At 39.1% G+C, this 23,387-nt stretch overlaps 1 protein-coding gene across 3 annotated transcripts in view; it reads left to right on the top strand.

Annotated features, from left to right (window-relative positions):
* LOC126481221 (tyrosine-protein phosphatase non-receptor type 23-like) overlaps positions 1-23,387 on the top strand; it is a 158,706-nt gene that overhangs the window by 92,535 nt on the left and 42,784 nt on the right. For all 3 annotated transcript variants that reach the window (XM_050104825.1, XM_050104824.1, XM_050104826.1), the window contains exons 10-14: positions 2,083-2,317; positions 2,420-2,619; positions 2,709-5,279; positions 10,308-10,511; positions 15,467-15,610. In XM_050104825.1, coding sequence (XP_049960782.1) covers positions 2,083-2,317; positions 2,420-2,619; positions 2,709-5,279; positions 10,308-10,511; positions 15,467-15,610 — 3,354 coding nt within the window. The remainder of the gene's footprint in view (positions 1-2,082; positions 2,318-2,419; positions 2,620-2,708; positions 5,280-10,307; positions 10,512-15,466; positions 15,611-23,387) is intronic.

Below are 23,387 nucleotides of genomic sequence, written 5' to 3'. Positions count from 1 at the left end.
TGTACTTCCAAATCTTGTGCACCTGCAAGAGAAATGTTTCCATCTTAATATAGTGATAATATACCAAAATTGGCAATTATAAATTAAATCTCTTTAAATAATCGCCATAGCAATATGCCGATCAAAGTCAGATGAAAGATAAAAAAAAAAAAAAAACTATTTGATAACCTTACCTTTGTGTGCAGCAGAAACATATGTTCCTGGAGGACAAATAAGGCATTGTGCTTCGTATTCACTTCTTCCTGCCTTGAAACACTTATACATTAATGACAATGCGTCATTGAATTTGGATTTTCGTTTCGGCATTTTGGCTTGTAAAAAAAAGCACTGTGAATTAACTGTTGACTTTCCACACTCTTTAATTTTTGATAACCAAACTGCAAATGGAAGAGAGAGAAAATAAAGTCATTGGTTCTTGACATCTGTATTATGATTCGTTGTCTCAATTTCCCGTCATTCATCGCACTGTTACCAACATCTGCACAGCACGTGGACACCGCCGACACTGAAATCCATTTTAACCCAGAGTTCAAATGCTGCGTAGCCACATCCATCGTTCTTTGTTACTATGGAATGTATATGCTGTATCACTATAGCTGTGTTGCCATAGTGACTTGCAGTTGTGGCTAATAACCAATTATTCGTTTCTATTTTCACATCTGGCAGTTCATTTGTAATTATCACTGTTTGTTTCTGAAAATGTAGGACATTAAAGACTTTCCAAAAAATTCCCCCCAGACGCCGTACAAACGGTTAAAATGTAGGGCATGTCCATGAATTTCCAGACATCTGCTAACCCTAGTCTCATTTGAAATAGGAACACCAGTTACACAATTATAGTTGGCACTGTCATCAATGTACCCTCACATTGTTGGCGAAAATACGTGTTTTTAAAGTCAGTGGCAGGCATTAAACAACAACAACAACAAACACTTTACGTTGGCCATAAAAAACCTCTCATCTATCAAGCATGTTTGCTGAGCACACTCTTTTATGGTGACTTGGACATCATTGCTAAACGAGAACTTAAGCTCAACCCCTTTCATCTGTGAAGCTTACAAATATTCTAGGCATAACATGGAGAGACAGTGTGACACATAAGAAAGTCCTGAACACCATAAAGCTGCCCATTGTCACTGCCACTCTCAACTAACATTGCCTTTTGTGGCTAGGACACAAACTTCATATGAACTACTTGTGTCTTCCCCTACACACACTACTTGGTGATATAGTGCTTGCCAAAAGACCACATGGAAGACCTGCATTGTGTGTGAAAGATTGTACCAAATGTGATATAAGTGCTTTTAATATCAAGTGTGTTAAATGAGAGGAGCTCTGTGAAGACTGTGGCATATGGGTGAAACTCATTAAGGACTGAAGCAAGTTCCAAGACAGAGCCTGTGAAATGAGCATGTAGACAATTGCTTACAATGAACCCCTTTTTTCGGGGTGGCATGCACTTACCCACATGTGGACACCAATTGGGCCCCCACATTGGACTCCTGAGTCACCAACAAAAGTACCTGCATGACATTACTTGAATCTTCTGTGAGGAAATGTAGACCATTGATGAAATAAGTGAAAATTCTCTTATTTATTGTGTTTCCATTTCTTCAAAACATTTTCTTTTTGGTTATTAGAGTTGCAACAATTCTGTCTTCCTTCTTGTATATACATCAGCCGATACTTCTTTGCAGGACTTCTCTGTTATAACCTATCTAGTATGAAACACTGACAGTGTGACTTATATTTAAAGTATTTTGTATAGTTTGTATTTGTTGACTATGTCTTTTTGATGATATAATTTTTCTAATGCCACATTTCTGCACTGTTTGGTTACATGCTTTAAGTTTAATTTATTCTCAAAAGTTAGTATTTTTGCATTAAATCTTCATACTTTTTATCAGTTTTGTTACATTTAATAGTTAATGATGTATGATTAACTGTATGTGTTCTCATTATTCTCTACTTTTGATTTTTCCTTTACAATTAGATTTTGTAAAAACATCAGCATTTTGTGAAGCAGATTACCTTTCTTCAGTTATAACTGCTTTATCAATATAATTTACTTTTTTTCCAAAGCTTGAAGATAAGAAAGAAAAGGACTACCAAGAATTAATGGGGAAGAGACCACCATCAATTGTTGCAACTGATCTCACACGGGAAGCAAATAAATATCATGAAGCCCATGCCAAAGCATCAGAATCAAACCAGACACTTCACAAGGCCATGACATTACATATTAGCAATTTGCGAATTCTCTCTCTTCCATTACCAGACCTTAAGAAACAAATACCAACCATCAACAATATGAACAGTATGTATTTCTTAGTATGGCTTAAATTTCATAAGTAAATATGTAGGATTTGGTAATTGTGTCATTACATTATTATTATTATTATTATTATTATTGATGCAGCTCCTGAGGATGAAGCAGCTATTAAGGAATTACAACATTTGATTGACAAGGTAGATGAAATGAAAAAACAGCGAGCTACTTTAGCTGCACAGCTGAGAGAGTCAGTCTGTCAGGACGACATTACTCGTCAGCTTGTTACTCGCACTGGTGAGTCACTTGAAACCATATTCAGTCAGGAGATGCAAAAACATCAAAAATATGTAAGTAATATGACAAGCCATAGGTTTGAGAACATCATACAAGTTTCATTGTAGCCGAAGTGTTGTTGTTATTGCTATCTTGTTTACAGGAAACCATTATTGAACAGAATTTAGCTGCACAAGAAAATATTTTGAAAGCACTTACAGAAGCATATGCAAAGTGTGCAGGCCCAAGAAAAGCTGCTATGGATACAATGCGAAAACGTGAAGCCACTATTAATGCATTGATATCTTCTTATGATGCATATGAAGACCTACTTGCGAAATCAAACAAAGGTCTCGAATTTTATCGAAAACTGGAGACTAATGTTACAAAGCTACTGCAGAGAGTTAAAGGAACCTGCAAGGTGCAGGATGAGGAACGTGAACAAATACTTGCAAAGAACAATAAGAAGATACCAAGACAGGATGTAGATAAGCCAAGTATTGATTCTGGTGGTCCAAAGTTGAGAGACTATCTTCAGAGTATGAAGGGTACATTGCCCACTGGAAGCTACTCTACCTCTCAGATTTTTACTCTGCCTTCTAGCACAGCAATGCCAGCAAGCAGTACAACAGGCATTGGAGGGCAACTTCCAGCTTCCTATACAGCAGAAAGTGCAGGGAGCAGCGAGAATCTTGCAGGTCCATTACCATGGGTCCCACCTGTAAGACCAGCTCCTGTGGGCTCAGAAGGTACAACTGAAACTTGTGGCACAATTACAAAGCAGGACACACTGTACCAACCCACTACATCTCCTGGTATTGCCAAACCTGAAATGAGTCACCAGACACCCGCATACATTTCTAGTGCTCCACAATATACTTACAGCCCTTCAGGATACCAACCACCTCATCAGATGCCATATACAGGAGATCAATATGCAGACTATGCGTATGGTCAAACACAACAATACTATCAGCACCAGACAACAGGTTCTCATGTTTTTCCTCCCACTTCATCTACACCTAGAGGACCTGGTTCATATTCCAGTGTTGGGTCAAGAGATACAACTAGCCATCATGCTGCTAAAAGCCCAGCTTATCAGTATGGCTCAGCGTACCATAGTACAGATACAGTGCAAAACCCATACAGTCATTTGCAGACACCACCAATTTCACAAGCTCAGTCAACAAATGTACCACAACCACAAATTGGAGACACTTCGGAAATGTATGCTGGGTACCCACAACACTATCATACACAAGTACATCAGAATTATTCAACAAGTCAACAAGCATATTTACCACAGACAGTACCAACAACAGTACATAGCACTGTGCCTCAACAAATATCTACTTCTGGAATACCTGCAATGAATATAACTAAGGAAGGTGGAGTTTCACAGTCGAGTATCTCCTCTGCTGGCCAACATAGCACCACTCCCCAATACAGAAGTACTCCCCAGCACGACACTGCTGTTCAACAGCAGCAACTTTCATATCCAGCACACAGTACCTCATATCCCACATATGATTACAGTAAGTCACAACCTTACCAATATGGGGCAGCTTATGCTGCACAGGATTCTTCTGTTAATGTTCCATATTACCCAGGAAACACTCAACAACAGGCAGCTCAGTGTGGATGGCAAGAAAACCAGCAAACTGTGATGGGGTCATATGATACAGAACAGAAAATACCACCTCATCCTCAGAGCTATCCATCTGTGCAGAAACCACCAGTGACATATCCTCAGTATCAGTGGCAACAGGCACAATCGCAGACGCAACTACAACAAAATCAAAATGTATCTTCATATTCTGCGAATTCCTCAGATGTTGGACCTACTTCAAGTGCAGTCCAGTACCAAGGTGCTGGTGTTGCACCTACAGGATCCACCTCTTCCTTACAAACCCAACCATCTAGCGTGCCACAGCAGCAACCATATTATGATAGCATGTATAGTACAGTGTATGCTGCTTCACCTCCATATTCTGTGCAGGCTTCAGTGGCAAGCAGCAGCAATGTTGTTGATGCAACCCAGTACCAATACATGGCAGGAGCTGGAACGTCGTCATATACTAATGCTGGGAAGTACGCTACATCACAAACGAGCTCATTCCAAACAGCTGTGGATGGTCAGACATATGCATCCCAATACAACACAACTCTACCAATTTCTAGTCAAGCATACTCTCATGTTAATTACTACACTGCACCATATGGTTATCAGTATGGTTCGGAAACGATTCAATCAGAATCTCAACCAACAGTGCAAAATGATACATATCAGCAAGGTACAAGTGCTCAACAAGCTGCAGCTCCTTCTCCAATGACCTATATGCAAGCACGGTTCCCAGGTGATGCTACAAATACAACCTTCAGTCTTCAGGGAAGTTCATCAAGTTCTTCAGTAGAGGGCAAGAGTGATAGTGGAGTGTCATCTAATATTGATCTTTTAGCAGGGCTGGACTTCTCGTTGAATCAAAAGCCACTTGTTCCTCAACAGCCTGCAAATGTGTCACCAAAAAAAGAGCAACAAGTTCAACAGAATGGTGTTGCAAAACAGCAGACTGGTTCCTCAGTGCAGCAAACTGATGGTAGCAACTTCTCACCAAAAAAGGAGATTGTTGCCCAGCAACCATCTGTGACGATGTTGCAGACACAAATCAGTTCTGTTGTTAATGAGGCTTCGGGAGCTGGAGAGAAGAAACCCCTAGTACTGCCAACAATTCAGGTAAACCTACAGCCATAAAAAATTTTATTTGTTTATACAAGATGACAATTCCTTCACACTCAGAAAGTATTTGCTATAATAAATCTTAGTTGTATGCTGCAATGATAGGACTAACTAAAATGGAAAATTGAGATAAAGACTATCAAAAGCTGTTCCTTAAGAGAAATAGGAAGATTTAATGAGGAAAAGACTGGATGATAGATTTAGAAATTAGTTTTAAATTTACTGTCACACATGCTTAGTGAATGTAGATGATGATTCAAAAAAGCCTGGCAAGTAATTTTGCTGATAAATTTTTTTTTTTTTTTACAGATTAAACTAGGATTTTGGCACACTGTTTTGACACAATTATGAGCTGGAAACACAAGATTTATGAAAAATATTAATTTTTACTTAGCATATTGAGAATAATAGCGTGCATTAAACTAGGAAAATTATGGGTATTAATGAGACTAACCACAAAGGCAGAGAATACAGATGAGTAGACATAGAAATGACAAATAAAACATTATATGGTAAGACATACGACCTGTATCAGGAAAGTGACAGGGAGAAACACTAAGCAGATAAGAGTGGTGTGTATTGCATTTCTACGCCTATTTTTAGCTCTTGAATTTATTTGCAGTAACATTTTTCAGTGGTTCTCTGTCTATAGTCAGCTGGAGCAACAGTTGGGGTTTAGGTGGTTTAAACATTTATTGGAAATGAAATAGTCTTAGCTGAATGGTGCGACTGGTAAAGACTGAATTCACCAGTCACAATAACTATTCTTTACTGCATAGATTACACTCCTCCCCTCTTTAACAGAGATGGTGCAACCACCTCAGACAAGTGCAGCACCCATGGGAGGAGGCACCAAGCAGTCACCAGAGGAGACGAGCAAAACACCGTGGCACTCAGTCAGTGAACACCAAAAAATTGATCCCGACAAAAGAAGTATGCCATGTTAGTGTAGGGAAACACCCACTGGCTGCCATAACTGGTAATGGGGAAGGCCAGGCATAGGTGGGGCATATGGCAATGTGTTGAATCCCCATCCAAGGCGTGGGAGGACACGCAATGGGGTCAGGTGCATCAGTGGAGATGGCCGCAGTAGCTGCAGGATGGCCATGAAGGAGGCAATGGCCAGGAACAGTATTGAGAGTGCCTCAGGGCCAGCGGAGACTTTCGAAGCAGCCACAAGGGTGGTTGAAGCTGCGGTGACCAGGAACAGGGTCGCGGGGGCTGGCTGCGATACGCTGGCAATGACTGGAGGGCTGGCCATGACAAGGCCAGCAAAAGTGTTTGCTTCAGCATTGACAGGGCTGGTGAGGACAGGAGGGCCAACAACAAAAGGCTTGGCATCTGATGGCATCTGGTGTCACGTGGAAGGGCTGGTCCCATACCATTGGGACGGCAAACAGCAGGATGGACAACTACTGGGTGCCACAAGGCACGACAACATTGCAAACAAGGGTGACAGAAGCTAGCCCACGATCCCACACATGAACTCCTGGAAGCCTCCTCTGAACACTGGTTGTGATCATGCCCACTTTAGAACTGTGGGAAGACCTATAGAATGTGAGTGAGCAGGGAGACACTCCATATCAGGTCTGATTGCCTTATCCTGGAAAGGAAGGGCCTGAGGCAACAATGGCTCCGGCAATTGAAAAGACGTGGTACACAGAAAGGCAAGAGTTACACCAAGGAACTATTGAACAAAATGTGTGCAGGCCATCCAAATATGCCAAGAAATTGCTTCTACTGAGAAAACAGGAACCAGCTGCCAGTGAACATCTACCAAAATTGAGATAACCTCACAATTGAACAAAGTTACAGAAACCTAGAAAAGAACAGACTGTGTTCAGAACACGGTGAGCAATTTCACTCTTTTGTATTATTCAAATACAGACTATCACAACACAATAAACAGGAATATAGTGCCCCACCAAGCTACACTAACAGACAAGAAAAAATGTACTTGTTTGGAAAACACACGATAAATTTTGAAAGAAAGAAACCATGTTCCAACACTACACCAAGAAACACTGAAATACACAGGAATAAGTTGCCTCGTCGTCCCTGTCGTGCCCAGCACTACCACGCTCTTGGGAAGAGGGCGCGCCATAGCTGCAACATCCAAGCAAAATGTGGCACAGCGTGGCAGCATCAGGCTTTCTGTGAAGGTGGGCAGGTGATGGACGAGACCAGGAGTTGGTGCTGCAGCCAGTACACCTTGAGTGGTGTGCTAGAGAGGGCAAATTTTTAGCATGCCCTGTACTGAGTATTGATGTTTACTGTATGTTACACCCAATAGAGTCAGCCAAATTGCCACTGAAATGACCTTAGCCAAGTTGCGTGACTGGTAAAGATTGAACTTATCCGTTGCAATGATAACTTTATTTATTAACCTTGAACTTAACGTAGTGCAGCTTCAGAGGGCAACAGTCCACACTTAAGTACAACTGGAAAGCCTATCTTGATTATGTGTAGCCGGTGCCTCCATCTCGAGATCCATGATTGTGGTGAGCCGAGGTACTGTTGATGATCAGCAGCAGTGTACCACAAGGCTGTGAGCTTGTGGTCATCAGGTTGCAGGTCCAAGTGTGAGAGCAGCTGTTGAGCGTCCAGTGGCTGATGATCCTGGTGAAGGCATGAGGCTGCACTATCTGATAGCAGCAGCTGCAGGCATTGTACTTCAAAGTGTAGACCTTAGATGGCTAACAGTTGGTCTGGAGTTGGCTGAGGAGGGTCTGAGTGGCAACCAAAGTACCTGTTGCAGTGGAATACAGGTGCAGCATCATGTGGACATGTGACAATGTGTATACGAATATATGCCTGGGACTGCAGTGCTGATTACCATGATCTGCACCCCACCCCCACCCCAATTCTCACCCCAACTCCAATGCTGTGGTGGCAGCAGCTGGGGCCCAGCCCTGCATATACTACAGAAAGGATATTTCTTCAGTGTGCACTACTGCAAGGAATATAACAGTATAAAAATATTTATTATGACTGTAAGAGAAAATATCTATAGGGTTCATTAGTAGTAAATGTAATACATATCAGGAAGTGAGTGAAAATAATTGGGAAAAGGGAGTATTATTTTTCTTGTGGTGTTTTTCCTGCGTCGACACAGGGTTAGCATGGTTATCAATGAATTTAGTATGATTAATTACCCCTCCCAGGATGGATTGTGTGTACTCCAACTGCCTGTGTGCAGTGTCATTCATGTGAAAGTGGGTAAAGTTTTCCTAATGTTGCTGAATCCGTAACTGAGGTGGGACTTCGTAACCAGTCCAGTATTCACACTGTAAGTTAAGTAAAAATAAATCCCAGCCAATGGTTCACAATTAATTCACTACAAAATTTACTTGCATTCTTTCTACAGGGTGTACATAAAGTCCGGTAACATTTTCAATTATTTATTGCATAAGAACCAAACATTGTACAGATATCATACATATGTCATTTTGAAGAGGAACCCTGAAAGTTGTTTTTTTTTTTATTATTATACCACCCCATTTTCATCATGAAGTTCATAAATACCTGAACATGGAGCTGTCACTTCGATGGATTGACCGTGCTACAGAAGAGGACAGCTTTTTCGTGAAATGGCCTTCCCGACCATGAGATCTCACTCCGTGTGACTTTTTGCTGTGGGGACACATTAAAGATTTGGTGTATGTACCACCTCTACCACGTGATGTAGCAGAGCTCCAGGAGAAAATACGGAAGCGACTGCCACAGTCGACGATGCCTTGCTGGAACAGGTATGGCAAGAATTCAATTACTGTACTGACGTCTGCTGGGTCACTCATGGTTCGCATATTGAATGTTTGTAAAAAAGCTGTCAGAGTTTCTCTTCAAAATGCAATATGTATGACATCTGTACAATGTTTAGTTCTCGTGCAATAAATAATTGAAAGTGTTCCTGGACTTTATGTACACCCCTGAATTTAGATATCCTCTCAGAATATCACAGTTGAGAATTACCTTCCCAGAACATCTCATGTTCTGCCATCCAGGAGGCTTAAACCTTCACAATACTTCACTGTTCTTCTTTTTCTCCATTCACATTCATCGCTTTTTCCTTTTTGCTCACTCATTGTTCCTGCCGCCCCCCCCCCCCCCCCCCCCCACGCCCACCCTCCCCGTCTCTCTCTCTCTCTCTCTCTCTCTCTCTGGTGTTATCTTTTTTATATTTCCCTCCATTCTTCCCTCCTTAGTACCCACATCAGGGTACATACCTTGTGTGCATAGTTTTGAATAAAATCATGCCATAGCTGAGTGGATTATTCCATTTATGTCAGTTTCAAATTATAGTTATTGTACACTATGTAATAATTGTCATTTAAAATATTGTCAGACAGCAGCCCATCTGTAGCACACATTCTATTAAGTAGAGATCTTCTTTTGGTTAGTAAATTTATGGCAAGAAGACAATGACCTATATTATTGGATTATTGGTGCCAAAAGATGTTGTGGTTATTACAGATAAATCTTTAAAATGAAATTTATCATAAAAATTATCCCAACTAAGGCTCTGTGTTCATTTCACATATGTTGGAAGAAGAATTTCAGTTTGTATAACAAAATTTATCAGTAACTCCTATATTCGTACTGCCGCAAATACTGAAGAAAGCATGGTCTGTGCAGGCAACTAAAAGTAATTTTATATTCCTCAGTAATGTTAGTTACACACAAAGTGTTAATGTGTTGGTCATGTGGACTCACAGCACTGAACTTAATTTTGGAATAAGATGGCTCTTGAAATGGTCCACCTTGACATGATAAGCTGCAGGTAAAGTGAACGTATTCACTTCTTAATGAGTAATGCTACTAGTCAATAAGCAGAAGAGGGCTGTGCTTATCAAACATCACTTTTTTTTTTTTTTTTTTACGACCAGTCAAAGCAGCATTGGCAAACTAACCTGAGGACAGAAAACAAGAAATTGGGGTGGTCTTTTTTACTACGAAATCACTTATCTTCATTGTCCTCATTATCATTGTTGTGATTTCATTTTAAGTTTTGTGTGTTACATTTAGGTTCCTGAACAGAATGAAGTTTCTGCAGAAGATCGTCAGACTTCAAAAACCCTCGAAAAAGATCCATTTGCTGACCCAGAGGTACTAAACCAGTTTGTTCTGGAAGTTGAAAAGTATGAAAAATTTGTAGAAGGGCTTACAACAAAAACCTTAAATGGGCCCACACCACTTGACATGAAATGGAAAGAACTTCTTGAACTACAGGTTTGATTTTGATTTTTAAAATAAATTTGTTGGTTTGTAAATGTAAATTTTTAGCTCATTAAGCTTTGCATGTTCCCAAGAGTTCTGTTTTAAATTACACCTTAATATAAAGTTTAAGTTAATAGATCTGATCATTCCCTCTTTATTGATACACAGTTTCATCTGGTTATGTCGGTACCACAGTGTGAATCATTTTTGTGCACAAATGAAAGATTGTGGCAGCAAGTAATTTCATTTAAAAGACACTGAAGTGTCCAGACCAGACCCTTCATATATAGCAATCACAAGAAGCAGCAGGATACATTCAAACAAAGAATGATAGAAATGCGTAATCTAACCATATGCCATTTATTGATTGTCTATGTTTTGATGGTACAAGTAGAAATAAAATAAACCAACAGATATGGTTTACGTTAATTTTTATCTTCATTGCCTCTTTTGTTTAGCCTGTTGTCTGTGGTACCAGTTCTATATTGATGTCAGAGTGTTAGAGTGTCTTTTGCTACAAAAACACTTTGTCTGCCCGCTGCTCTGTCATTGTCTGTGTAGATCCAGCAGCTGACACACAACCCCCTACACTTGCATCATACCTCACGCTGAGCATCGACAACATTAAGTGTGCTACTGGCCCCAGGCTAGATTTTTAGCATCTCCTGCAGAAATGTAAGCTGTTGTGTATTTGTCCAGTTCGAAATCAATTCGATTCCGAGTACAAATGGATTCAGGCAAACTGCGTTTTAAACATAGTAGATGTCCATAAAAAGCCAAAGTACACAGTATAGTTTCTGATGGTTGGCAGCAAGATGAGTTTTGGAAATTTGATGCCTGCTCACCACTCCCCTCCCAACACTCTTTATTGTTCTCAGCTAAGCTTGTGTCACTGTTCCCCCTCCAAGTCTTCTGTAGTGCTGTGCTTGTGCAACAGTGAAACACAGACAGCCATATCTTCTAGGATGCAGGTCATATGTAACAACAGCAACTAATTTACAAATAAAAGAGTGCAATCACAATTCAGTACATTTCATGAACTTTCGCTTGTCCCACAATCTAGTGCCGTCTGTTGGCACTATCTCCACAAAAGTTCTTTCCACTATAATTTATTTTTGCGATAAAAATTGCAATCAGTTTAAAGTGATTTCTTTGGTTTGTTACACATCTAATTCTGGATTAATTTTCTTCTACATTTCATCTGAATGTCACAATCTTGTTCTAAAGCTGATTAAAAGCTGGTAACATATTCCCCCAGTATTCTAAAACATGAATAGCTACTGAGTTTTTATTTGCAACGCACTTTGTGAATCATTAGTTTCTCATAACCAAATAAAATACTGACTTAGCTTCATAATCATGTAAAGGCTTTTGAAGGGCAAAGTTTTTGCCTTTGAATGACACATTTACTTAAAAAGCAGCATAAATGTATGTATATGGTGTCAATACATGTATGCGAACTTCTATTGCAAATCTATTAAACTACAACAAAAGTTTGTGAGTTGATAGAGTTTAATGCTATTTCCTCCTGCGTTTCACAAAATTGACATTTTTTAAGCAGAGCATTAGATTGTTGTAGTTTCTACTTCATAGTTTCTCATGTATCCACCGATTGCACTAGTTAGGTGAGTCATATGTCACGTGACTGATCGAGCAAGATCAATATTGTATCTAGTGCCTCTGTGTATCGGGAAATCTTGAGCCTATTCAAACGAAAGTATTGTGTGCTAAGCTCTACCCTATGGAGCTCTCCAAAATAAATTTGTATGAAACCTCAATAGCCAAAGCTTCATCTGTAAATGTAAGACGACCCCTATATTAATCGATTAAACACCGTAAAAATGTGTACCTCGGCAGCAATAGTTTAATCTGCTAAAATAAGGATCGCCTATTTTTTGAGTGACTGATTTTGGGGGGGAGGGGGGGGGGGACTTATAATAGGGTAAGTACAGTAACAATGACATGAGAAAAGGCAGCTGCCCAACATGAAAAGGAAGCATACTGCAGTAGACAGGTACATGGCCAAAACGTGGAACACTTTAACTCGGATGCCTAAGTTGGATTCTTTGTTAGAGCAGATACATAAGAGGTGCACTTGCAGACTATTTCAGTTAGCATAGGGAAGGCATAAACTTGAGAAATTGCCACTGTACTTTCAATTTCATTTAAATGAAACACAATCAACACAGATATTAATACTGGCAGGGGTGTAGTGTAGTTGATGCATCATTTCCAAACTTCTTACAATATCTTTAGGTAAAACACACACACACACACACACACACACCTGGAATACATATTTTTTTTAGATTAGATGTGTGGCAGGATATCACTTTGATGAAAGCATGATAAACAGTACTCAGTGCTGGTGAAGCCAGAGTAATCTGAAAAAAGATACAAATGCCTTCGTCATTTACTACCTTGTGTGTTATTCAAAGGAATCTATTTTCCCCCCTGCTGTATTCACTATTTTCATCTCTAAAAGATACCCATTGTTCTTCTGTTGTATTTCTTTTGCCTATTTCTGTCAGTCATTGTCTAATGCTTCTTTTGAAACTCTGACAAACCTCTTGTTCCAGGTTCCATCCCTGTAATTTCCAACCTTTCTGCAGTTTCTTCAGCTTCAATTTGCATTATATAACCAATAACATATGCGCTGAGTCCACACCTAAATGGGAAATTCTTTGCTTTTCAAAATCTGGTTTCTAAATGTATGTCTTACATGCTCTGTCTAAGCTTTCTGATGTCTCCATGCCTCTCCTATGTACTTAAACTTCTTTCATGATTCTTAAACAAAGTTTTAGAAATGATTAAATTATGTTCTGTACAATATTTTACCAAGAACTCCCACTTTCATTCCTTCCTTTTCCCAGTCCATGTTCTTCTATTATTTTTTTACTCCTCCTTTTTGTGCTACTGAATTCCAGACACCAATCACAAATTTTCATCTTGTAAATTGTACCGAAGAACTTCTTTTACCTAATCATACAGACTTTTCAATATGGTTTGGTGACACCAAAGGTAAGTGTCTGACTATACATCAAAAGGTCTGAGGGTTAGTCGTCAGTCAGACCAAGGATTTTTGCTCTCACTTATTGTCTCTTTCACCTTTGGCAACAATCTATTAATGTGGGAAAACGACAAGTTGCACCATGGTTCGGAGTCAACGTTAAAATGGTTCGGAGTCAACGTTAAACTGGCTAAGTAAGACAGGTTAAAGATTGGAGGAGGGCAAGGTCACACCACCTCTAATAGGAGCATGCCTATAAAAAACACTATGGAATTCAAACTAATCTCAGGTTGGTGACACCTTTACCTTTTTTATGTTACTCACTATACAGCTTCTGCAGATCTAGTACGAATATATACTTGTACTACAGTGGTGGGCTGTGGCCTGGCTGTAATTATTCATTCATAGTGCTGTTCATAGTAATTGACCTGCATCCGTATTGTCTTGTTCTGACTTACTCCTACATAACTCCTGTGGGATTTGGTGTTGTGACAACCCGGTACTTACCTGACCAGAAAATCCTGTTCTTCCTGCCGCTGCACTTCACTAAGTTCCTCTATGCGTAACTTCAACATACCTGTTTCTCTTTACAAATTCTCTAAGCTACCTGCTTATGTGATCTAATGTTCCATATTCTGATCTGCAGAACACGAGATTTTTTAAATTTTATTTATTTATTTATTTATTTATTTATCTATCTATCTATCTATCTATCTTTCCTCTGAAAATTCTCATGGGCAGACCACAACAGAGAGCCAAATAGGGGACTATTTTATCTCCAGAATATCTTGCCCAGGATGATATTATTAAACAATACAATAAAGCTGCCATATTCTTTGGAAATATAATGGGTGTAGTTTCCCCTTGTTTTCAGCTGTGTCACAATACCAACATTGCAAGGCCATGTTGGATAATGGTAATAGAACAGATTAGTCATCACCCAGGGTATTTCCATTGTAACTACTGAAAAGGTTGCTGTAAGTCTCGTCAGCAACGATAGATTAGTATGGCCTGTCACAGATACGCCACTGATGAGTTTTGCAACTAAAGATGGTTACCTGTGCCATTGAGGCATTACAAGTCACACTACTTCGGCAAGTTTAGTGGTTTGTGGAGGATGTGGACTGCAAACTCTCTTTTATTAAATGACCAAGGAAATCTACTTTCAAATTACCCCTGTTTGGTTGTTCTTTATTCAAATTCTGGAGTATTTTTTGCTTCTTCTTCCTTGTTGAAGGAATTTCGGAAAACTCTGGTCAATTACCCTGTTTTAGTGGTACTACCGTAACACAACCATCGCTCTCTCTCTCTCTCTCTCTCTCTCTCTCTCTCTCTCTCTCTCTCTGTCTGTCTGTCTGTCTGTGTGTGTGTGTGTGTGTGTGTGTGTGTGTGTGTGTGTGTGTGTGTGTGTGTATGGATCTGTCATCACCAGTCATATACCTTAGATACATCTAGATTTTTTTAGGTTTTCTGCTAGATCTCAGGACAGAATACATGTTGAAGTCAGTATTTAATGTATAGTTTCTGTTTAACCCTTGCCAATCCTGGAGATGTTGCTTTCTTTTAAATCTGCCATTGTTTTTTCTCTTCTTCTGCAATAATTTTCTAACCTGTTTCGTGGACAATGAGGGATCTCTTTTGTTTCTTATTCATTTATGGTTGATTCACATTATTCTTATTTCTTAGGATTTGAGCCAAGTTTGGTTAACACTTATAAAGGTAACAGGAAAGGAGAAGAGGCTGTTTCTTCGGAAAGTGTAAAGCAGATTTTTACTTGCCAAAGAGTAGTTTTAAATGCTGATTACTCATATTAAGTCCGAAAGGAAATCCACATTTTTTAGAGTATGATTGAAAGTACAAAATCTCATATTTTTATTCCCTGAATTTCATGTAAAGAAAAACACTGCAAAGAGATCCTGTGGAGCAAACAATAATTTCCTTACTAAATTTGTTTCAGGAAAAGGATGCTCATAAAAGAAGCATTTCAGTTGCTCGGTGCTATCCAATGAAAAATCGTTTCCCAGATATTCTACCCTATGATCATTCTCGTGTTGAATTGCCTTCTACCAAGGATGATTACATAAATGCTTCATTCGTAAAGGTAATAGTGATTATTTATCATGTGTTTTGTACAGAATTGTTAAAATCTGTCATTAATACTTGAGATTCATTTACATAATGATGTAGGTAAGTACATTAATTAGGATATTAAAATTGAATTATATAATGGTGGAATGTTGTTTGCATTTATAGTAAGTTACAACAGTCTCTCTCTCTCTCTCTCTCTCTCTCTCTCTCTCTCTCTCTCTCTCTCTCTCCCCCCCTCCCTCCCTCTCCCTCCCTCTCCCTCCCTCCCCCTCCCTCCCTCCCTCCCTCCCTCCCTCCCTCCCTCTCTCTCTCTCTCTCTCTCTCTCTCTCTCTCCCTCCCTCCCTCCCTCCCTCCCTCCCTCCCTCCCTCCCTCCCTCTCTCTCTCTCTCTCCCCCTCTCTCTCTCTCTCCCCCTCCCTCTCCCTCCCTCCCTCTCTATCTCTCTCTCTCTCTCTCTCCCCATGTATGAATAATGTAATATGAAGTAGATACCTTCGTGATTCAATGTATATCTTATAAGGGCTGGGCAAATACTCCACATTATGAGGGTGTTTCCATCATGAAATGTTCCGCAGCCATCACCCTAGCATAGGCTCAGGCATACCACAACCGTTTGTGTGATTCAACTTCTGGTGATTTAAATCTCACATTCTTGTCACACGAGGGGTATCACACTCGGCAAATAATCTTGTGCAAGAGACTAAGCAAATTGAAACTTAAATTTCCTACTGATATCTCCACTAACATCTTATCATAAGATAAAACTTACAGACTCGTTATACAATTATAATTTTGAGTGTCTGTTCCCATAGAGAGCTTCTAGACCGTAACATGGACTGTCTATCGTGATGGTGCCATAACAACATATTGCTTAATCTTGACTTTATGGAAGCCTTGATATTGTACTATCCTTCCTTCAGCTGATAACTCCAGGCTTTTGTACACCCCATAATAAATGTGTGTAGTGTAAGAGAATGCACATTCATGCCCTCATTCAGTACACATTACAATAAAACTTTTACATTTAGACATTTAAGAGTCTGGCAAATAACCTACATTTAATGTAATGTACTTTTCTGTTCCCTTCACGGTTAATTTCAGTGAGTCCCCACACCATCAGGACGCTTGAGTTCAGTGAATCCCCTTGAATCTCATAATCAGGGTTACTGATTTCAGTTTATTCCTCTAGTTACAGTGCCACCTACCACAAATGGAAAATATTGTTTCAGATAAATCCTGTGTACTTTTTGGCATAAATTCAAATCTGCAATTTAAATGAGGTGATACGCCCACTAAACCCGCTGGTCAGAACAGGTAACAGGATTGTGGAAAGGGCCAAAGGTTGAGGTCAGTTTCTCCTTCTAATTGTCATTTATTGTAATTTAATAAACTTTACAACCAAAGCAGCACATAGCCGGACCTTTACCGAATGCAACTCTTTCACGGCTGAAGGCCTCCAAACAAGAAGTCTTAACAAATCAACAAGATAAAAATCCAATTAAGGTAGCCATAAAATAATTTTAAAAATAAACCAGCAAACATATGCAAAGTGCAATACAAATGGCTGAGGTTCACAGTTAAATTTCAAAATTTTAGAATATATTACCATAGACTTTTAACGGCAGGAGGCCAGAATGTTTAACAGCAAGAAATCTTAAAAATTAACAAGATTAAAATGCAATTAAAGAGGCAAATCAAATAAATAAGAAAACGTGTCATGGCTCCATGGAAAGCCCTAAGGCTAAGCAGAGAAAACATACATATGCAAGGTGCAATACCAATGGCTGAAGGCCACAATTAAGTTTCAAAATTTTAAAATATATTACCATAATCTTTTAAAGATAGTAGGCCACAATGTTTAAGCTTGAAAGATAAACTAAAGAATTAATTTTGCAGAATTTTTAAGAAAAAAAGAAAAATAACCGTAAGCCTTGCATCTAAGGTAGCTGACAACAGATAATTAAACTCCGGTGGCACTCAAAAGCCTCAAGGGAGGTCGGTCTGCCCTCGTTCACTTAGGCAAGACAGATAGTGAGCCCAGCTACACTTGATCCGTCGGAACCCAATCAGGGGACAGCCATGGACCGACCGACACGACGACTTGCTTGCCACCAATCGGTACATGAGAACTCAAACACACAAAAGTTATGAAGCACACAACATGAATGGATGTTGCTTGGGTAGTTGAAACTACTACTTAAGTTTGACATCCTAGGTTGGTGAACCACAAAGCTCATAGCGATCGAACAGCTCCACACACGCTCCGACACTGCGGAGGTATCTTCCCTGGTCCGCAGCAACTGACCGACTGCCCCCTGGCCCGTCTGCAACTGCTGCTCAGTCGCAGCTGCACTGCTGGTGCTTCTCCCACTCACTTCCAGACACATGACGACAGAAATACTGGCTCGGACCCAACCATGCAGAGGAAACACGCCCACTTGCAAAACGACATCCCTGCACCAGGGAAGGACCGACCCAAGTTCCACAAGATGGTAGTTGAAGGGACCCAGAAGTGCTCAGGGGGAACCGGTTACACTTCGCCGAATGAGATGACCAACCTCTCAGATTCAGTACGCCGACAACATTTAAAATAACTTGTCAGAGGAAATTATGCGAACTACAAACACTTGGACGAAGACATGAACGGTATGCAACAGTAACTAAGCACACACACACACACACACACACACACACACACACACACACACACACACACACACGACTCACGACTCACGAACAATCGGCGAGCCAAAACGTGTCGTCCTGTAGGACGACCGACCGACGATCCACCAAGACCATGGCCCGGCTCAAGTGATGCGTGGCGGCGATGTTAGGGCAAGCCATGCCGACGTAGATCTCACTGCTGCTCCAACCCAACTGCAGTATTGCCGCATTGCAAGTGCCCAACTGGCAGGTCCGGGCTGCGCTCCAGACATGTTCCAGTTGACTGGCAGACCCAAACTCGTAACCTGAACTGCGACCAACTCCCTTACAACAGACAACGAGCAGGCAGTAATAGCAGTCGAGCAAAGGTACTACGAGAGGGGATATAGCAATATGCGCTGCTAGCGCCGCTCACGGTCAGGCAAAGCAGCAACTCAGTTACAGTAATAATTTAAATTAACATAGTGAGGTGGAAGTACGTTAAAAACAGGGTGTAAAATACATGATGGTGGGCACATGAGCCATGCCATGGCTCCTGAGGGATTCTCATTTGAAAATAAGAAGTTGACACCCCAGTGGGGTGTTAGGGAGCAGTCAATTTGACCACATGCAGATGTCTCCTTTGAGAACATTAACTTTACATCTGGAGGTTTTTTTTTTTTTTCCTGTACAAAGCATATTTTTTGAGCTACTAAATTTTACAATTTAAAACAGGCATAAATGAAAATGTAAACGCTAATTTGTTCAGCGTCTTAAATTTCTGAAAGTTTTACACTGTCTGCTATGCAATTTTGACAAAATGTTGTATTCAAATATGCACATTTTTGTATACCTACTGGAGTGGTGTAAGATTATATATCAGGGAAACAGTGTTTTGAATACAAATTTTTACAAGACAGTCTAATAAACTTTCAGATACAAATAAACCAGATACTTTTTAGTATACCTGGTGCTTCATAATGAGTATCAGACTTTGTAAGGCTTTGTAGCAGTTACTACATTCAACTAACATTTATAAATAATGCAGCAAATGAAAGAGCAATTCGAACAATTTTTCATACAAGTGTTCAATGTGAGCACCATTCATCACGGGGCACACACTGAGTCGACAGGCAAGATCTTCCCTAACCTTGATCAATGTGTCTGGAGTAATTGTTGCAACAACTTCTTCAATCCTGTTTCTCAAGTTGAGTAGATCAGTTAGTAGAGGAGGCACATACTCATCATCCTTTATGAAACACAAAACGTAAAAATCACATTGCATCTTATCGGATGAACATGGACTCCATGCGAAATAAATTCTGTTATCTGTCCCCTTACAGCCAATCCAGTGCTCGGGTACAATGTCGTTAACTGACTGCATGCTGAGTTATGTCAATGAGGCAATACACCACCATGCTGCCAAACAAAGTTCTGTGGGTTAGCTTCTTCCAGAGGAAAGAGCCATAGTTCTAATGCACCAAGATAAGAAACACCAATTACAATACCGTCACAGAAAAAGAAGGGCCCATGAACTTTTTTGCCATGAATGGCACAAAAAACATTCAATTTAGTAACTGTACAGTCTTGTGGGCATTTGCTGACCTCCAGATGTACACATTATGTGTGAACACGCTTCCATTTAGGTGAAGTGTCAATTCATCACAGAAGATGACACAGTCCAGAAAATCTCTGTCATGCAGCAACATTTCATTTGCAAAGTTGGCACGCTAATCATGGTCTACAACTTGAACAGTGTTGTTTGTATACCTGTTACAAGCTTTAATATCTGTTCAAGTTGCTCCTTCATATGATATATTATTTGTAATTGTAAGTTTAATGTAATAAATGCTGCAGAGACTTAAAATCCCTATATTAATTTTGAAACACGCAGTATATGGTACCTAAATATACAGGATGTAAATTTTAAGTTGACAAACCAAAATAACTTGAAAAATAAGTTTCACATGAAAAAATGTGTAGTATCCATAGTTGATTATTTTCGTGGGGGACATGTGCAGGTGTTAAATTAGCCCGCCACCCCAGCCCCCTGGGGGTGGGGACTTTAAAATTTCAAATGGGAAACCCCATTTTTTTTATTGGAGGATCAGATTCTACATAAAAAACTATGTACATTTTGTCTTAAACATTTGTTTTGATTCTTGCTATTTGGCACTGTAGTTCAGGAAACTCCATGTTATCATTTTTGGGTGGAGAATGGTTACGGATAAATAAAACATACTTACTTACTTCTTAAATTTTGATTTGCTAAAACTAAAACTCTCCCTCTCTCCCCATAGGGTGGGATTTGAGAGAGAGGAATTAGAGTTTTACAAATGTTGGCCACGAAACAAACACAACTTATCTGAATTTGCATAAAAAATTATTATTTGGGTCAACATTTGTAAAACTCTAATTCCTCTCTCTCAAGCCCCACCCTGTGGGGAGAGAGGGAGAGTTTTAATTTTAGGAAATCAAAATTTACGAAGTAAGTAAGTATTTTTTATTTATCTGTAACCATTTTCCAGGCAAAACTGGGAACATGGATTTTCTTGAATTACAGCGCCAACTACCAAGAATCAAAATAAATGTTTAAGACAAAATGTATGTAGTTTTTTATGTAGAATCTAGATCTGCAACAAAAAATGGGGTTTTCCATTTGAAATTTAAAAGTTGCCTCCCGCCCCACCCCCAGGGGACTGGGGTGGCGGGGTAATTTTAACACCAGCAGATGCCCCCCTCGAAAATAATCAACTTTGGATTCTACACATTTTTTCCTGTAAAGCTAGTTTTTTGAGTTATTCTGGTTTGTCAACTTAGTGTTTACACCCTGTATAATGTATAATGGGGAAACATTAGCAAAAATAATGAAAATTTCTCAACTGGCTTACTTCATATTTTACATGACACTCTAATAACATTCTCATGGACATGTAAACTATTAGATAAATTTTGTCTCCTGTTTGTATTATTTCTCCTTTATACACAATTTTAAACAAAGCTTGCATGCCCAACTATTGTATGTGCTATTCTGTTTTCTTTCTCACAGTGTGTTTTAATGTAATATGGAAAAGTTGTATTTATGGCTTATCAGCTTATGATTAGCATACTACTACAGAATATGGATCATCCAAAACTTTGTAATCCTACCCATTCACAGATTAAAACTGTGCAAAATATTGTCAACGAAGCTCCTATCCTCGCAGATCCAGCAGCACAAGAGGTCTCTCATATCACACATACCAATGAGCACAATCAGTTTTTCCCATTCATTTTAAGCAATTTCATTTCCAAATCTAGGTTTTGTTGGCAATAACAATAAACAATGCTCAGTGTCAGAGAGACCATTTTGCCTAGCAAAATTCTCATGTTTATTAATTAAAAATCTTAAATTATGAAAGTTTTTCACTGATTTATTTGAAGTTTGGACACAATTTTGCATTCACATATGCATGTTTTTATATAACTACTGGAGTTCCACATAAATATATAAAAACATATGTATCCAAATGCAACATTGTGTCAAAATTTCAAAGAAATCCTTGAAAAACTTTGAGATTTAAGATTTTGAACAAAACATTTACATTTTCACTTATATATGGTGTTTTTTAAGATGATAGAACTGAATATCACAAAAATGTGTATTGTATGAAAAAAATTTTGCAGATGAAAAGTTACTATTTTCAAGGGGAACATCTGTCTGGTTTAAAACTGGCCACTCCTTGACCTGACCCTCCCCTGTCCCATGGGGGGATCAATTTTTTATTGTCAAATAGAAATCGCACAATTTTATTGCAGATTCGCATTCTATGACAAAAAAACCTAGAGTTTACTGAAAGCATTTCTTTCATTTTTGGCAGACGGAGCTGTAATTGACAAAATTTAATTTTTCCCATTTTTGCAATTGAGAACAGACTCACTTGATCCTACTTGACATTTTTTTATAAAAATGTAAACTTTCTGTGTCAAACAGTTAATATTATTGTTAAAAATTTAATTTAGTTTTGCAAATTTGATTGTACAGAAAAAGTTTTACGATTAGACATTTAAAAATCCGCCAAATAAGCTACTTTTAACATAATGTACTTTCCTGTTCCCTTTGGGGTTAAGTTCGAGCCCCTACACCATCAAGCTGCTTGATTTCACTGAGTCCCATTGAATCTCGTCATCAGGGTTACTGATTTCAGTGTGTTCTTCCATCCAGTCACTGTTAACTCTCACACCGATTACAGTACCACCTACCAGGAAACATTCCTCTTGGCATGTGGCTTCCACCTAGCAGTCAACATCAATCCACTTTTGATATTTATCGAACAGAATTTTCTGTCACTATGTGAAGATATCTGTCAGTTGTGAAGACATGAAACTGATAGGTCCTCTTTGTTTTAGGTAGCTAGCTGATCCACTGTAACATGATAATCCATCATTGCAGTCCTTTTTGACAGCAATGTGACATGAAAATCTGAAATTTCCATGACAGTTATTCACAATAGAGGCAATAGTTCAAACCTGATAACTTTCATTCCCATTCACAAAATTTATAATTTCACTCAAAATACCATGGTCACCACTCTCAGCAGTTCAGTAAATTCCTTGCTTTGCTGATGACAACAGTGAACCAAATGTGTTCAGACTATTTATCAGCCCCCTTTTATGGCTACTTCACGTGTGTGAATTATGTTAACAATCATCATTAACTGTGTGCTGCAGATATCGTATCGAAGATAGATGCATAATACCTCCCAACTGCACACTTTCTTTCGTATTCTACTTATCCTGTGAAATAAGAAACTGAGCCATTCTGCTGGTGACTTGTTTGATGCCTGTTCCTGTCTAAATTTCATCTTTGTATACCAAAACTGCCAGTTCATCACTTGTAACTATTATTATTATTATTATTATTATTATTATTATTATTATTATTATTATTTTCACTTTCGATTATTCCCATTTAAGAGAGCGTTTGAACTTGAATTCCTTTATGATGATTGTTTATGTTTCTTCTGAGCTTGTAACTATAATTTAAAATCTACTTGTGTACACAAGACAGAGATTACTGACAAAACAATATGCATAAATTAATAATAGTGGAAAGCTCTGGTGGTCATTGTACGTGATAGAGGTGGGAGGGTGGCAGCAAAAAATAG

Source organism: Schistocerca serialis, chromosome 5, assembly GCF_023864345.2.
Source record: "Schistocerca serialis cubense isolate TAMUIC-IGC-003099 chromosome 5, iqSchSeri2.2, whole genome shotgun sequence".
Taxonomy (NCBI): Eukaryota; Metazoa; Arthropoda; class Insecta; order Orthoptera; family Acrididae; genus Schistocerca; species Schistocerca serialis.
Note: the sequence above shows the minus strand (reverse complement) of the source record. Positions and strands in the feature narration are given on the sequence as shown.